This window comes from Meleagris gallopavo, chromosome 7 (assembly GCF_000146605.3).
Source record: "Meleagris gallopavo isolate NT-WF06-2002-E0010 breed Aviagen turkey brand Nicholas breeding stock chromosome 7, Turkey_5.1, whole genome shotgun sequence".
NCBI classification, from domain to species: domain Eukaryota; kingdom Metazoa; phylum Chordata; class Aves; order Galliformes; family Phasianidae; genus Meleagris; species Meleagris gallopavo.
In genome coordinates this window covers 12,859,321-12,877,427 of record NC_015017.2, presented here as the reverse complement: position 1 = coordinate 12,877,427, position 18,107 = coordinate 12,859,321, and the positions used below count along the sequence as shown (strand labels likewise).

Genomic DNA, 18,107 nt, shown 5'->3' with positions numbered 1-18,107 from the left:
CTTTGCGGCCGTGCGGAGCTCCCGGGCCTGGCAGCCAATCTCAGAAGGGAGCGTGCGGAGAGTGGGGTGTGAGCCGGGGCTAAACCGCGAGCACGGGCTGTGACGGCTGCAGAGGGGACGTGACCAAAGTCTGACCCAAAAGACTCGAAAGATAGATTTTCAAAAAGGAAGCAGGCAGCAGCATGGGTGTCCTAAGGCACCTCCGTTTTGCTGATAATCCAAGCCTGGGTTGCGCTCTTAGATCCGTCTTTGCAGTTTTCAGCACGCCGTTTGGTTTCTCCCTTGTCTACAAGAATGCATTGCAGCTTCGGGGGCTACCTCTGCAGGGAGAGCTCTCCGTTGTTATGCTGTCAATGCAAGTGCAGCAAAAATTTACCTTTAAAACATAATCACCCCAGTGCTGAGATAAAAGTCACACCACAAACCCCAGCTCCACTATGGCGTGCAGATTGTTCAGCCCCGGCCCCTTCAAGGCAGCTGACCAGATAACCACATAACAGGAGTCCCTGCCCCACTGCAAGCTTTGAAACAGCTGGGGTGTGAAAATGTTAAAGAATGTGTTTAATTCATTACTGTTGCATCCACAGGAGGATTAAATTCAAACTCAAGAGCAGAATCACTTTCATGATCACCCTGCTCAGATGCAGATAGCTCTACATGCCTTGTAGCACTCTGCACAAGATAAAAACTGTCAAGTGTTCCCATGTATGCACTTCATTTTCATTTTGTATATTTATTGCCCATTCTGGAGGACCTCCCTTCTGAAGCCAGATGTAAGCAGTGCCGGTGACAAAGTCCCAGGCAGCAGCACATTGGTCACAGAAGAAGCGCAATGGCTTCAGAAGGTATCCTCCTTCCTGATATAGGCTGGCTTAGCAATAGGGATCAGCAGCACACGTGAGCGCAGGCTGCCTGCAGCACGTCTGTTCTCCTACGTACGCATCTCCTGCACACTCAGGCATATACCACTCCAAGATACCTGCTGTTTACAGTCCACTTCCCAGAACAGAAGACTGTCACCTTGTCAGGACACCTTCCACTACCATCCCAAAGAACTGTAGCCATGCCACCAGCATATGCATGTTGACCTTCACTGGGCCATGTCTACCTATGCTCATGCTCCCGGAGAAGTTATTAGGTACCTTGTTAGCCCACCAGCTCTTGAGATCAGCTGGAGGGCGTCTTTTGCCTAGATAGCCCGCAGGACCTTCTGCCAGCCAGCACAGAAAGAGCCACAGGAACTGAAGTGGCAGTGAGACAAATTGCATTTGTCATTTAGCTCCTATTGACTGAATTTACTGCATGTAAATTAGCATAGAATCATATCACAGAATCATACCATGGCTTAGGTTAGATTGGACTTTAAAGGTCATACAGCTCCAATCCCCCTCCCAGGGGCAGGGCTGTCACCTACCAGATACCAGGCTGCCCGGGGTCCTGTCCAGTCTGGCCTTGAACACTTTCAGGGGTGGACACACTTTTTTTTCTTCTTTCAACAAAGTCTATGACAACAAAATATTCTCAAGCACTATCTGAAAATCAGTGATACATGGGTAACTGAGCTGGTGCCAAGATGCAAGGCCATCCAAAGGGGATTTTGCCCCGAGGTCTACTTTGCAGGGAGGTGTCTGCGTGCCCTGGAGCTGAAATGAGCCCCGGTATTTTTCACTAATGCATTGTTCACCAGAATATTGCTGTGTGCCCCATGGACGTTAGCAGAGGAGGCATCAGAACCAATAAGGGAGCATATGAGCTGCATTGCAAATTGAAACCTGTACATCCTCAGTGACTGCAACTAGTTTACACGGCTAACAGGGAGTGATGTGGATGGGAAGGAGGATTTAAATCCATCACAGAAACTTAAAAATAGCACAGTGAAAATCATTGCTCCTCTCCTCAATTAGAAGAATGGGAAAGGAAAGAACAGCAGTGTGGAGGCTTTCTCTTCCAGTGCTGAGAGAATGACCTAGAGTCATGAGAATATAGGCCAGACACTGAAGTGTAGGATAAGAAGCAAGATACAGTTTGTGTGGCTGTGTCTCCTCACAGTTTCTTGTGTGCCACCTGTTCCTCACTGGCATGGCAGTTTCAGAAACAGAAAATATCTTGATTCTGTGTAAGAACTGCTTGGCCACAATTAAAACATCTCGGTTATCTACATTGTTTTCATCTGAAATTCAAAGCATAGCATCATATGAGCTACTATGAAGAAAATTAACTCTACCCCAAACAAATCCAGCACACAAATTAGAGGTGAGATATGAGAGAAGAAATTTATCACTGAGATAGTAGCTATGGGGGTGAGATAATGTAGAAAGAATGTAGCCTTGGGGAAGGAGGAACCACATTCCAGAAAAGAGTTACTACATGTGTGGAGGGCAGCTTCTGCCTAAGGAGGTGGTGGAGAGAGGCCAGGAACCATGAGGTTAGAGGAGGAAAGAAGTGAGATCTGAGAGGAACATGTGGATGGAAGACAGTGAAAATCAAAATGAAGGAAGAAGAGAAATGAGTGAAAATGGAAAAAGGAAGCACGTGTTCATGACTCAAAGTACTTAGTTATAGGAAGTGTGTTGTGGAAGAACAGACTGCTTGTACCCAGGTGGTTAACTGCAACCAACAGTGTATTTGTCAGAAACGTTTCTAGTTGCAGTCACAGTGTCTTTGTGAAGTAGGAAAGCACTGAACAGAGGAGGGAGGCAAAGTTGGAAAGAGTTAAAGAGGTTGAAAGGCAAGAAAAGATCTTGTTAGAGTGGGGCTACAAGGTGAGCATCTCTCACACTCAGCCCTGAATGCTGTGTCTTTTAGCTTGAGAACAAACACTGAGTGCCCCAGGTTCTGCTGGCTCATCATCAAACACCATCTGAGAAAAAAAAATATATGATTGTGATCAACCTTCAGAGTGCTGCCAAATGTACCCCAAAGGGTACTGTGGGCTGGATCATTTTGAAACAAATGCAGCTTGTTTACTGGACATCAGAGCTTGCTCCAATTGTTACAGCTTTTGCCAGTGAAACTCTGCTGGGAGCTACTTTCACCAAAGGAAGGAATGTAATTATCATTTCTGCACTGGTATAACTGATGAGGTCCCTGAGAAAGGAGGGCAGAAGTGAGCTCCACCAGAACAGCATTTTGTTTTTTTTAAAAAAATCACTATTAAAATGATTTTCCTGGCAAAATGTTAAATTTTGAAGAAAGGCATCATATTTTTGGATCCTAACAACCCTGATTTGTTTTAAAGTTTGTTTTTACAGAAAAAATAGCTAAAATTTTGCTCAAATGGATATTTTAATCTGCACCTTTACTGGCCCTCCCAGCCGGTGCTATGCTTTGTGGCATTCAGTCTTGATACATTGCCAGCAAGCTCCCCCAGAGTTACTGATGGAGGCACTTCACACATTATTCTCTTCCTCCCTTCATTGTGCATCAGTGGAAGCTCTTTTCATTAATTATCAGTCTGTCTGGCTGCTTGCCTCAGGCTTACTTGAGGGGCAGTAAAAGTCCTGTCCCAGGAGAAGGGTCCTCTGCTATTTTAGGACTTCTCATAAGTTGTTTTCAGGGATAGGAAATGCGGTCCTACCTGGCACCTTCCTTGGCAAATTTAAGGAGTGAGATATATCTTTCTCTAGTTTTACCATGCTTTGAACCTTCAGATGCTACTCTTTAGCTTCAAAATTAAAAGTATACTGCAGAAACTTCCTGTAGTTAGAATTTTTTGAGATTGGTTTCAGAGACTCAAGCTAAAAATTTAGATCAAATCCTGCCTTGACTCTGACTTAGCCCGGATTTTCATTTAAGAAAAGACGAAGATTTGCAGGTATTTGCAAAGACCTGTATGAGCATTACAAAGACACCAACCTCAGGCACCAAATTACTCTTTTGTGTTTACTAGCATATGTATGACAGTCAGGAATGCTAAATGCATCTAATTTATTAAACATCATTTAGAAACTGTTTTTCCAACATGTTACCTGCCCTAAAATTAGTATTACAAACATAATAAATAGCCAGTTCTAAATAGTTGTAGAATATTTTATCCTAGAGAGTCCTAAAGCATTTCCTGGATACAGATGGATCACAGGTGAGAATACAGTGCGTAGCACAAAAGCAGAGGGAGGGAGGGAGAGAAGCTTCTGACCTAAGGCCCTGGGGCAGTGAGTTAGTTCTTTCAAAAGTTTCTCATGTCTGCACAGAGCAAGCCAGAACTTCAGGGTGGAAGTCTGACACGAGTGAGCCTCCAAGATGACACAGGGATGAATGAATCCTTCTTGTGACCCAGCTCTGTTCTTCCACCAAATTCCAGGACCGGGACCAGGAGGAGCCTCCTGCCCTACTGGATATCAGGTACTACACGGAGCAGTACCACCAGCTTTGGTGGGAGAAGCCTGGCCACCAGCAGCAAGAAAACACACACATACTGTAAGCTAACTTAAGGTAGAAATCTCTGATCAATGGCTATCTGCAGGAAGTGTGCTGGTGGTGACAGCAACATCTATCGTGACAGATTTAACCAGAAGTAACATTTGCGGAAGTGGACATCAAAGGTAATGTAAGAATATCTTTCATCTTCCTGTCTGTGACAGCAAGCCATGAGGTAGGAAAAAAAATAAGCAGTGAACTCCACAGGTGTGGGCGACAGCTAATGCTGACATAGCTGTAACGTAGTCAGGGGTTAAATAAAAAGGTCCTTCTGATTATCATATAATTTCCCCCATTGCCCACAAACCACTTCCTTTTCTACCCATGAATTCTTCTCCATGTTCACAGCAGACAGAAAGCTGATGCCTCTGTGTCAGGCAAGCATGAAGTCAGTTGCAGTAACTTTCTATCTCTTCTGCTTTCAGTTTGAAGCCTTGTGTGGTAAGTAGTATTTTGGATTATTCTCCTTGTAGTGATGTTTCTACGGAATATAACCTACCAAGTGAAGGGAGAGAGTAAATGAGATGTGATAGCAAGGGGTTGGAGAAATTACAATAATTAAGGGAAACAGCTGCAAAAAGTCTGCTCTCAACTTTAAGATCGCTAGAGCTGGTAGGAATAGAATTCTTGCTAGCACAGGGCGTTTAGGCTGAAACAAAGTACAAGTTTGCATTGTTCGTATTCTTTAGCTCTTCTGCTCAGTGTTATCCTCTAGCTGTTTAGACCGTATGCTCTAGCCAGCTTCCATTGCTGGGCACAAAGTCTTACAGTAGCAAACTGCTTACAACAAATAGCTTAATAACAAAAGCTAAGTTATTGATATTAATTGAGGTCATGCTCGGGCAGGGAATTTTTGTACTGTGAAAAATGTCTCCTGTATGCAAGAGTGGATGAGATCATTCTGATGCAGGCTTGAAATGTGGAATGACTTAAAAGGAGGTGTAGATCTTCCAAGGCTGTGTTTAAGGGGCAGGGTGACGGTGTTGATCTCGTCCATCTATAAACATAGATGTTGCAATGTTGCATTGATGTTCGCATTTTGCAAAGTTCAGTGTTTTATCACAGCTATACAAAGTAAAATACCAGAGATCACATTTATCTGTGGCCTCTCTGAAACCTACATATATCATGGCCAGCATGGTATTATACGTGCTATAAAAAATAAAAAAATTGGGTTAATTCATAGGGAAGGAAGATTGTGGCAAGTATCTCTAAAGGGACACAAGCTGTTGTGTTTTCTTCTCTCCAAAAAATTATCTTGAAATCTACCAACTAAAACATCCTCTCAATTTCTCAGGTAGTCAATTTAGCAGCTGTTCTTCACCAGCACTCTTCTACACGTGGTTGGAGCCACCTACAATGAAATTTCCTGTAGGAAGAAATAGGCTGCAATTCTAAGGGTGAAATAATTTTCTACCTGATACCGGCGTTTTCCCCTTTCTGTCTTCCTTCCAACACAGAGCATATAACTTGGGGCAGGGCCTAGTAAGAGGAGATGGCAGGAGAAAGAGATTGTTTCCAATCTCTTCCAAATGTGAGGAGTGGTATTTCTCACATTTTTTCCTTACAGTGCTTTTGGTATAACAAGTACTAATTATTATTGTTATTTGCAAAAAGAAGAGAACTGTAAAACATGAGTTGGTGTAATACACATTAGCACTATCCCCTCATTTAGGGAGTGAGTTAGCGTTCTGGAATTGTGGCAGATTTTTGGGAGTAAAAACAGAGTAACTGAGGGTGTTTATTTGTGTAGTTTTTAGCAAGCTTTACTTCTGATCTGTGGATTTTTATTTCAATGTAAATAGCTCACAGAAGGTGATATATAAGTGCATATATGTATATGTAATTTGGTAACCCAACTGTGATCAAGAAATAGTAAGAGCATGAAGTCTCTTACATAGATGAACACTGGCATCAGGATTTCAGAATATGGAGCTGTAGGATTCCACAGCACATGAGGCTCTGGGCTCTGAAATGCTGTACGTGAGCTTTTGCAGGCCAACATTTGCAAAGCATTATCACTGTTTACCCACAGATCTTTGGCTGTCAGGAGGAAACAATGGTCATTTCCCAGAAGGGTGTCTGAAATAGCACCAGCAATGGCTCCTGTGCTGGCGGTATATTTTATAACTGCTTCCATATTTCACAACAGATCTTACACCATAAAAATAATTCAAGCGATAGTTTCTTTGAGTAATTTTGGCTGCTACTAGTTTTGCCCAGAAGCACTGCTTTCCTCTCTTAATCTCTGATTCTCAAATGATAGGAGCATGTTAATTTCAGGTTAATGACTGATTACACTGAATTGACAGTGTTATCTTTCCTTGAAAGGTTAAAAAACTATAGCTGCTTAAATAAAACAATATACAAACAATATAAACAAAACTGTAAAAACAGCGTGCAGTTTCATTATGTGTTTAGCATTAACATAGCAGAAGTGCTTGTTTTGAAAGCTGAGTCTGCACCATACTTGATCATTTTCAGAGGCAAACACATTCAAGTGAAATTATGCTTGTTCTTTTAATCAGATAATTAGCTTTCTGAAAGCTGGGGCAGGTAAAACAAAATGCAAGTAAACCAAGAAAGAATACTCTATTCTATTCTCCTACCCTAAAATTCATGTTTTAAAATTAATCTATTACGACCAAAATGTACAGTGGATCTTGATATTTGCAAATAGCATTGGGTCTGCCAAAGAGCAATGAGAAAGCTCAAAGTTGCAGTCCCATTAAAATGAAAATAACCTGCCTTTCAGTGGCTTATGTGTCCAAGCACCATTACCACAGAAATTTCAAAGCTTCTGCCAAAGTATTTTCCACTGCAGTAAAGATTAAAGTAAGTAAGTCTATTAAAGCAAATGAGATGGACATATCTGTTATCCAGGTAACCTCTTATAGAAATTTACATGACTGTAAGTATGCATATACTATGTATATGCAAGTGTATATGTGGGTGCATACGCACATATGCACACACTTTCATAGTTTAATGTAACAAGACATTAATCTCATATACATGTTCATCCTCTGGATTCACTTGACCACATGATCTGCTTTACATGAGGTAAGCTAGGAACAGCTCTACACAAGACCAGTGTGACACTTCTATAATATCAATGAAAGTTTTGTTTCTTCTTATCTCAAATTCCTTGTTGAGGTTTAACCCTGCAGGTGGCTCAGCACCACAGTCGTTCGCTTGCTCCCCTCCCCCTTCCCAGTGAGATTGGAGGGAGAATCAGGGAAAAAAAGGTAGAACTCATGAGTTGAGATAAAACTAATTACTAAGATAGAGAAAAGGAAAAGGATAATAGTTATGCCTACATACCTATGTGTGACTGCATATAACAAATGATGCACAAGTGATTGTCACCACCACCTGACCGATGCCCAGCTAGCCCCTTGAGCAGTGGAAGAGAACCAGATGAACTTCCACCTCCTTCAGAATTCCTTCTGCACGATGTCATACGGTATGGAATATCCCTTTGGACAGCTTGAGCCAACTGTCCTAATTCTGTTCTCTCCCAACTCCTTGGACCCTTCTCTGAGAATGTACAGCATTCTCTGCTCTGTACAGCAATGCTTAGCAGCAGCTATGAACACCGGTGTGTTAACAACTTTGTTTTTCTACCAGAATTAAAAACATAGTGCCGTACCAAACACTCTGAAGAAAACAATTTCATCCTAGCTGAAGCTAAGACACTCCTTGTATTACAATTGAATCCGTTGTTTTATGAAAAATAAATGGACAAATGCAAGTAGTTTTACTACTGCAGTGATGTTTTTTTGTTCATTTTCAACCATAACATGATGTAGTATTTTATTCACCTTTTTTTTTTTATATATATATTTGGGGGGTGTTATGAGTAAATCCTTCAATGTTACTGTACATTTTAACCTCCATGTCCTATCCTCCATTCCCCTAAATGTACATTTACTGCGATAGTGGCTTGACAAATGACATTGCAAATGTGTCTGGCCATTACCCACAGGGTCCACAGGATTACCCTAGGAATGAACCGCTATAAATGAGCACAGGAGAATGAGAGTTTCAGCTGTGGGGAGGGGGAATAAGCTACATTTTAGTATGCAGAGAGTGAGAGAATTCACATCAAGACTGATGCAGAATAGCTAGCGAGCTGGAAATTCATATTAAACCTCACTCATTGTGTTTATCCATGTAGATAATTTTGTATTTTAATCTCAGGCACTGCTAATCTCATTTTAAAATGTGCTGCCTTCATACTATGCTAAATACACTCCTCTGTATGGTCAGTTGTTTCAGAAGAATACTAATTGCATTTTCCAGAATGCTCAATCACAGAAATACATTATTGAGACTTTCTTGAAAATAGCCAGTTACAGCTTCTGGGCCTGAGAGGATGCAAGATGATCTTTCAGCTTGCTGCAAGGTACATGAACTCACCTCTCCCTGCCCTTTTCCATTAAAAACAAAGATTAAAACCACAATCTCTAACAAAGATTTCAAACCACCCAGTATGAAAGGGCAATTTCTTTAGCCAACAGCAGAATTAAAGTGTTCTCAGAGGCAATCAGAGGAATGAAATTCCAAGCTGTTGCTGTGAGCAGAGTAGTTGGGGGCCTGTGGTACTGCTGGACTCTAACTGCCTGGCCCTGGGTCAGCACCTGCTCCCTCTGCCTCTGCTTCTCTCTCCCTCTCCCTCTCAACTCTCTCTCTCCTTCTCCCTCTCCATCTCCTTCTCCTCTAGCATTGGTAAACGCAGAAGCCTCAGCCAACAGTGGTATCTGGCCAGCTTACACACACACCACGCTCTCAGCTTCTGCTGTATCAATCCACTTCCTGCTTTCTTTCTGTGCCTAAATAATTAGTCTGCTATTGGACCTAATTTTAAAAGTATATGTTATCAAACTACAGTACACTGAAACTACACAGTGTTTTAAAACACCTTCATTTCAAATGTTGTTCTCGTAGCAGCTGTTTTCTTTCACTACTCAATATACAAGTCACTGAGAGCCGTTTCCTTCTTTGACCTTTGCTCCCAGCTTGTCAGGCTGTACACTACTCTGAGGGCTTAAACAGTCTGTATCTGGGACTTTATTGCGTTTAGGCCTATGTTTCAGTGTTGTTTGACAAGTTGTGTGCTTTTTCCATCTTATCTTCACACTAGCAGTACAAGTTACCTTGTCTGTTATCACACATTTAAGTCCTGAAAGAGGTACAGATATTGGAACTGTTGCTGTTTGGCACAGGGTCGCTGGCTGTGCACAGTGGGCCAGGGAAGAAAGTGATAACTGGGAAAAGAGAGAAACAATCAAAAAGGGATAACAGTTTGTATTGCTTTCCAACTGCGCACCAAAAAGCATCTTCCAGAAGTCCATTATCTTTGCATCATAATAAAAATATTTTAAACAACCATTCTTTGCAATGTCCTCGCCAGTGGTGATAATCGGGAAGCAAGAATTCAAAGCAGAAAAAAGCACAGACACTAAAGGATTATCCCAGTTCAGAAAGAGAACTGAGAACATATGACAGTACATGAATGACAGTAATCTTCTGTCCCTGTGCATATGCAGGCTGGATGTCTTAGATTATAGGTGTCCTGGGAAAAGGATTATTTATGCTGTGCAACCAGTGCAATACCCAGTACAGCAGTAAAATGCTTCTGTGTGGACCTAGACTACCATGTAGCAGTAACAAGAATATGATGTTGTATCACATCTTTATATGCAAATATTTGCCCACTATTTCCTTAGCATGATAAAATCCTAATGTAGAGTGTATTCCAATCTAAGCAACTTCTTAAGAACGTAAACAACCAGAAGACAGGAAAAGCAGATATAAGTTTCATAACTTTACACCTGTCTGTGTATGACACAAACCTCTAATTTTACAGCATTGTGAAAAAGTCTAAATGAAACACTGCTAGGCTCTGCTATGCCTGCTACTGACATACAAAGTATTTCAAAGTAGTACATGTCACCGATGCAGAAAGGAAATTCTCAGTGTTTCCATGATGGATGGTGATGCAGGCAGAAACTCAAAAAAGTCCAGAATAATTATTAAAAGTGTGCCATGCCTAATCATGATGGACTGAATGCAGCTTGATAATCATGAATGAAGTAAATTTTCTGTTGAAAAAAGAACGAAGCTCTATGCACTGCTTGGATACTTTCTTGCTGTTTATCTTGTAGCACCTTCCAAATAGGTATTCATCCAGCATGTGCCACAAGATGTTTTGATGCAGTGCTGAGGTGCAGGGGAAACAGAAAAAACATTCAATGAAGTGGGAAGTCTCTAAGGTCTGGGATCAAAGTATAATGTAAGCTTATTGGCAACGCTGGATTTGTGAGAAAAAACAACAGTATGCTTTTTAATTTTGGGTGGATTTCCTCAGTATCTTTGGGGAGATTTTACTCTCATCTCAGTTATGATTTATTAAGTACACCTATTGTTTCTACAGAAGTGTTTTATGGATTTCTAAGTGTTACATATGTTGTCAATATTAATTCCTGTCAACTCATTTTTTTCTACACTAATTTTTACACTTGGAGCTTTTATTGTACCATGGGATTTTACAAAGTAGCACTGAGACAAGATCAGATAGGCTTATGACACAGGTACGAACACTAGAATATAACTTTGGCATCTTAATATTGAATGGCTCAGCCTTTGTTCCTGCATCTCTCTTCTTGAATTTTAAGAAGGCAACAATTTTGTATTTTTCAGGAGCTGATACATGCTCATCAAGATTGTGCAAAAATATAGGTAAGACACTTGCATAATTTCGTTTATGGTTTCAGTGCCTTTCTAGATCAGAAAATACTGCCCTCAAAGAAGTAGATTGTCCTTTTTTTTAATAGCACACTTCAACTTTTTTTTTCTGACAGTATTCCTATGCTACTGATTGTTGGCTTTACAAAAGTGAGATACCAAGAGGTCCTCAATTAGTTCATTTTTTCTTCTCCAAGGAAATCAAATTAGAAACATTGTCCAGAATTAGAGAGTTGTACAACATCTGTCAATGTTTTTTGACAATGTTTTGGAGAAGGTCAAATATGATTTTTGAATTGTGTGTGAATGTATGTACACAGTCATATTTGTTCTCTACTTCTCTCATCATGTTGGTGATAAAGCTCATATAGCTATCTAAGAAAATGTGCTTAAACCTTATGGCATGTCTCAAACCAGTATCTCAAAAGGAAAATCTTGTGGTCAAAGCATCATATGTAGAATTTTGGGGTTCAAATCTTATTTCACGTTTTCAGCTACAGCATTAGGGTTCTGATTACAAACCCTAAATCAGAAAACATTATCATCATCTTCATCTTGTCTTGTTTTATCTACAAATACGACAAGACTGAGGTAGGGATTATATGACCACACATTCTTTGGTCAAAGGAGACCTTTAAACATTATCAAATAAGTCATTGACCCAGTGCCTGTCCAGCTTTGCAGCACACAGCAGTCCAGCTGTTAATCTCATTTATTTTCTCAGTAGTGTATGACATAACCTGAATGATGCACTAGCATCTCATGATATGGGCTGCTTTGCAAAGCCAGATTGTTCTGAGTTCTGATTGTTAAGCTCCTATCATATGGTTCACTTGCTTTGTTTTAATGAGTTTCTTAACATCTTTGAGAATTTCTTTGTTGCTGTTTGAGTGATTGCACTTAACTGTTCTCATATTTTCAGATAAGCTTCAGGTCTCGGACCCCCAGGGGATAGTAAAATTTGAAAATGGAAACTTCAAGTTAATATTCCAAAACCCCAAAAATGTGAGTGAGTTCAGCATGACCCTCCTCAAAGGGCATGAAAGGAAGGCAATCTGTGCGCTCCATGTGAGTAAGAATAAAGCTGTCCCAGAGAGTAATGTTACCTACTGCCAGGCAGAGCATTCAAATACCAGCACCACCTTCATTCTGACAAATCTGGACAGAAAGCACATCGACACTTATACCTGCTGCCTGGAGAGTTTATTACCCCCCCCTTACATAGACTGCCACTTGAAAGAAACTTATTTGTACATCCAAGGTAAGTTTTCTTTCCTTCTCCCCTCACTTCAGCTTCCTGATGAGTAGACAGTAGGCATAGCTTATTGAAAGCAGCAGTGAAAAATGTGACTAAAGTTTGCACAGACAGTTCCAAGAGAACAGAGAATACTCAGTAAGGAACTGGTGGCAGTGGAACAGTATTGATTGAGAGCTCAACAAGTCCTCCCTGTATTTATTTGTCCTAATTGGCAGGTTTGCAGCCTATGCTGAGTTCTGCATATTGTTGGGGATGCCCAAGTTACATAGAAAAGGACTTGGACTAACTCCAGGAGACTTACTACACAGACATTAATTCTGAATGACCTTTCATTTGATGGCTTTTTAGTATATTAAGTTGAAACAGCTAATATATTTTTTTCTCCTCTTCTTGGTTCTCCATATAGATGAATAGCACTACTGTACTGTCTGCGGTCCTTCCCTCTCCATCATTTCCCATTTCTCAACATCATGTATAAACAAAGATAGAAGCAGAAATACTGAGGCTTATATCATGTGACTGAGTCAAATGATCTACTATCCCCCTCTGCACTTAAAACACGTTGATCTCAGAATTAAGCTGTGACATCCTTTTTTTGTCAGCAGTGTTTCCTGATCAATTCCTGTCAATTCCTGTCAATTCCTGTTTGTCCTCATAGATGGGCACTCATAGCTATTGCTGCTTGTTTCATGCCCTATTGTATTTTCTCCCAGACCTGAGCAAGGTTCATCTTCTGCTCCCCGGCTTGCCTTTCTATCCAAACATGAATGTCAAAGGCCCCTCTTCTTTGGAGCAGGCCACCTTTTATATCACCTGTGTTTCTTTCTGAATGTAAGCATACACCTTGTTCACATTTCCAAACCTGTAATACCATCACATTCTAAAGACTGCCTTGGTTTCTTTTCAATCTACTCTTTTAGCCTTCTGCACCAACAATTAGGGTTTCACCTTTCCTTCTGGAAAACAACAGTGTTCTTTTTCCTGCTGTACACAGTTTTCCAAAGCAGCTTTTCAACTCAGGGAAATCCTTCTCCAGACACACTTTGTCTGTTTCATCAGATATGAAAGAAAGAAGGGGAAATAATTTGAAAAGTCATCTATAGGAGAACAAATGGTGCTGATTTTCAGCAATGACTTATTTGCTTTTTTATCTCCAGATAAGGAAGACTGCTTTTCACAAGGAATCATGTCATGGATAATTATTGGCCTGATTGCATTTGCCCTGATTTCATGTGTCTGCTGCGTAATAGCCTGTAGCTTAAGGAACAAGGTAAAGAAGTCCATAAGATTCTGCACAACCCTCCTTCATTGAGGTCATGGATAGGGAACTTCATTTTATAAGATTTAGAGAGTGGAACAGGCACATACTCTGCAAGTAATGTGTTTTTTGACAGAGACGCAGTTGTTAATTTACCACTGGAATTCAGTCACCTATGACAGCAGCTCAGATTTAATTTTTCTAAAACAGAACTGTCTATTGATTTAAGGGTTGGGAATCATAGAAAAGAGGAAAAAAGATGCGTGGGTCAGCAGAATTACTTTGGTAAGCAATTCACTTGATTGTTTTTTTCAAGAGGGGAAAACAAATCATCAGTGGAGCAATTCCAGCTCTGTTCTGGAGCAAAACCATTAAAACAAAGAACCAGTCAGCTCAGGAAAGAAAGGAGATCAGGGACATTTGTCATTTTTCTGGATGGTGTATGTTTTTCATTTTTAGTTTGTTCTATCCCAAGTTTTCTACCTTGATGCCTGTCTATTCAGGTTTTAATATTCCCACTGAAAACAGTCAGATTAACTGCCCTCTTTAAAGAACAACAGCAGGAGTGGTGGAGGTTAGTGGCCACAAATTAAATTCATGGCATTTTCTCTCTGTTTGCAGAATCAGCAGTGTGAATCCAGCTCCCATGAGTACAACAGTGAATATATGCCCATGGCAGCAGTGAATGCAGCTAAAAACCAAGAATCTGAGGTTGTATTAAGCCTACAAGTGCTTCAACTTTGCTTGTATCTGTTGCAAAGTTTTCTCTGGGAAGGAAAGAACAGCTTGCTGTGTCTCCCATTGGTTCTAGGCAGGTAGATGGGTGGGAGGGGTTGGCACAGTATCTTGTTAATGTAGTTTTTGCTGCCACGTAGCAGGAAAGGGAAAAAAAGCAAAATCTTTGGGAAGCTTTTGAATCAGAATGGTGGGCTGGTTCCTAGAAATGCAATTGCTTCACATCAGTGCACAGTAATGATCTCATGCATGAGGAAGGAATGTATACTGTTCCATTCAGATTATTCAAATACTGTGCGATACTCAAGATCTCTCTGAGGAAGTGATTTGCTAAGATTTGCTCAGGGTTTCTGGTTGGCAGCAAATAATCTGTAAGGAATGAGTAATTTCCTAACTACTCAAACACTGCCAGTAGCCAGAAACAGTTTGGATAGAGAACAGAAGCAGGGGTTGGACTGATTCAAATATACATGTGTTGCATGTAACTTATTCTCCACTTCTCTTTCAGGTTTAAGTTGCTTATGGGATAGAAATTTTGGCAGCAGAAGTTTTCTAGCTACTTGAACCTGGATAACAGGAAATCAGCATTTCTTCACCTTCCTCTGCCTCCCTGAGTTCTTATGATGGCCCTGTGCTCAGTCATGATACTGATGTTCTAGTATACTGTTCTAAGCTGTTTTGCTCTCACCTTGCGTGTTAACTGGCACACTGCCTGATCCACTGACTTGTGCATGAAGTGCTAGCAATGTGTTAAAGATGTCAGCTTTTAGCTGAAGAAAATGTTGTGTTTGCTTGAGAGTAGATTCCCGTAGTGCTGCAACAGAGGGAACTTCTATTTTCTACAGTCTCTATGGTAAACTTTCCACTGGGGACAAAAGAAAAAGACTACCTCCAATGCCAATGCCAATGCATTGCACAAGCCCTTTTGTTAGGGCTAATTTATGATGCCATGAATTCATCCTAATATTCGCTGTCGAACTTCCTTGCACCACACTAGGAGTGAGCAGTATGCACATGTTCTCCTGCAAACTGTGAGACAGCAGGGAAACAAAACCTGAGAAAGCACAGCAGAGACTTTACTATGACTCAGAACCTCAAGTACACGCAGCTGCATTTCTCATATTTGTGCTGTCGGTACATCTTTGCCATTTGTACATTAGGGGGTCTCTTATTTAATTAAATTCTGGATTCTCCTATCAGAAGAGGAATTTTTACTCCAACTGTTCTTTAAATCAGTTCAAACCTGCGGAATTGCTCCCTCAACTAGGAAGTAAGATCTCTTCATGTCTTAACAGCCCAAATACAACACAGTCCACAAAACCAGTGTATTCATGACTCTGCTTTGCAACTATCTACCAATTATCCACTTCCGTAGTGGATTTAGCGGTTACTTGACCAGCGGATTTCTCAGAGCCTATAATATGAATGAGATAATTGAATGAATGAATAAATGAATTAAATGATCAATCCTTCACTCTATTTGTGAAATCCACCAAAACTCTGGACCATAAATGACCAACTGGAAATTCTACCTGAATATATTGCCAACATTTGGCTGCATGAAGCAGAGCAGTGCACTGTCGAGTCTCTGTAATTCTTTGGCAAAACAAATATTGGTCAGAGGATACAATGCTGTTTGTCTGATAAACAGAAATCTGGTTTCAAATTTGATAGGGTAAACAGGGATCATCAGGCACAGAAAGGAAGTAAGCTGTTATGTCAAGACCAGAGTTTTCCTCAAAAGAAGTCTAAATACGTAGAGGTATCGCAGAGAAAAGGTGCAGATTATTCACTGTTACATTAAGAAAAGTGAAAATGAGAAAGGTAGAAAGGTACTGAAAGAAGTGAGGCCTGCCAGTTTAGCAGGAGCTAACCCACTAAGACAACCAGCTCCTAGGTACAGATGTAGAGGGGCAGCCTGGCATGCTGGGTAAGATTCTTTTCTGTTGTTCCATCACATAATTTTGCCATTTTTCGTAAGCTCCCTAACAGACAAAACTATCCCCCACAAATACATCCACAAATGCATTGTTTCAATATTTTGAAAATCATTGGTAAAAACATTGGATTTGAAAATTATCAGTGAATAATAACCTCTACTGCTTATGATAAATGCTTGATATAAAATACTGTGTAACAGAGAAATCTTACTCCCTGGAACTTCCAACCAGACTGAGAAAGAAATTCATGGAGTAGAGAATTACTGAAAGAATGAAAAAACTGAGGTTTGTCTTAAGATGCTGCTGTGAAAAAGATATGTCAAAATATGTTGTACTCTAGAGAAAAAAAAAAAGGATTAAATCCACTGTAACAAAGCTTTGGGAAGTTTCAGTTTTCATCACTGCTTTTTAATTCTTAATAGAACTTCTTTTTGTTATACCATGTATCGTTAGGAAATACAATGAGTGCATACATGTCATATATAAAGAAATAAGCTCTCCAACCTCCACACTTCAAGAGGGAGATGGTAGGGGCAGTTTATAACCACAATGGGAAACATAAGAAGAGGAAAAAATGAAGAAAAAAAAGATTAAAAAAAAGGTGAAAACCAAGAATTTGGAGATGTTTCCATGCAGTGAGGTAATTATGCTGTTTTTGATTGGTTAATTTCCTGTTGGTTTTTTTTTTCATGAAAATGTCTTTTTTCTTCTTGCCCTTGTTTTTCATTTCTTTTAATCCCTTATGCTATACAGTAACATTCAGGAATATTTGGGACATTTTTCAGTTTCTGCCACTTTAGTGCCCTCAAATTAAAAGGAGAGGGAAGAAAATGAATAAGAGCAGAATGAGAAACAATCTGTGAAAAAAATAACATGAGCTGAGTCTACAGACTGAGTGACAAAAAGAACTAAAATAAAAGAGAAGAAAAAATGAATCAAGAAGAATAAACAAAAAGTCCAATATTCTCATAGGCCAGCAACTCAAAAAGTCAAAACTCTTTTTGGAAACTCCTAGTTTTGGGAAAATACCATTTTAACAGGAAAAAAAGAAAAAAAAAGATCAAATGGAAATATTTCAGTCAACTCTTGTATAAAATCCACTTACAAGCAGAAACATCAGTAACATACAAACAACCTCCAGGAAATGAGATTTTGGGGGTGGGGAAATAAACTACTAAGAAGCAATCTCAACCTGTTTCCTTTGTTTGCAGTGTAAAAGTTTAGGATTGTAATGGTAATTTTCCAGTTGTGCAGCAGTCTATGAAGGGAGTTCTACAACCTAGGCCTCTCCATCTTCATTTTTTACAGTAAACAGAATTTAAAAAGGATTTTGCTTAGGGCTATTCCAGGAACGAGGTCTCTCAAAAACATGTACACTAAGAATCGTTTTCTATCATGTGGGTAACAAGATCCAGGATCAGTAAGAGGCTTTCATCCTTACTGATCTATCCTTGTTATAAATTGCCAAACATTTATTTAAACTCCGTAATGCCCTTTACATCCTCCCAGCCACTGCCTGTGTGGACTGTCTGAAGTCAGTAAATAGTAAACCCAATAGGTTTGTATGGCAAAGAATTAACTGCAGGAATAAAAATTTACAATCTGAGCAAGCTCAAGTGAACCTGATCTTGATAAAATGGCAATACAAACTTCTGTGAACAGGTGAAAGATATTATGGGTGGCAACCACAGCTACTCCAAAATTTAAGTATGGAAAAACAACAAGAATCTCATAATTTGAACACCTGCAT

At 40.1% G+C, this 18,107-nt stretch overlaps 1 protein-coding gene across 1 annotated transcript; it reads left to right on the top strand.

Moving 5' to 3' along the window:
* The first annotated feature begins 4,634 nt into the window (after positions 1-4,634).
* On the top strand, positions 4,635-17,390 carry ICOS (inducible T cell costimulator). Its single transcript, XM_003207501.4, has 6 exons — positions 4,635-4,857; positions 11,122-11,160; positions 12,089-12,427; positions 13,582-13,694; positions 14,304-14,393; positions 14,926-17,390. The coding sequence occupies exons 1-6, from the start codon at positions 4,755-4,757 to the stop codon at positions 14,929-14,931; spliced, it is 690 nt and encodes a 229-aa protein (XP_003207549.2). The 5' UTR covers positions 4,635-4,754; the 3' UTR covers positions 14,932-17,390.
* The last annotated feature ends 717 nt before the right edge of the window (positions 17,391-18,107 follow it).

Coding starts and splice junctions, on each gene's coding strand:
- ICOS (XM_003207501.4), top strand. CDS start 4,755: ATGTTCACAGCAGACAGAAAGCTGATGCCTCTGTGTCAGGCAAGCATG. Junction 4,858..11,121: donor TCAGTTTGAAGCCTTGTGTG/GTAAGTAGTATT, acceptor TGTATTTTTCAG/GAGCTGATACATGCTCATCA. Junction 11,161..12,088: donor AAGATTGTGCAAAAATATAG/GTAAGACACTTG, acceptor TCATATTTTCAG/ATAAGCTTCAGGTCTCGGAC.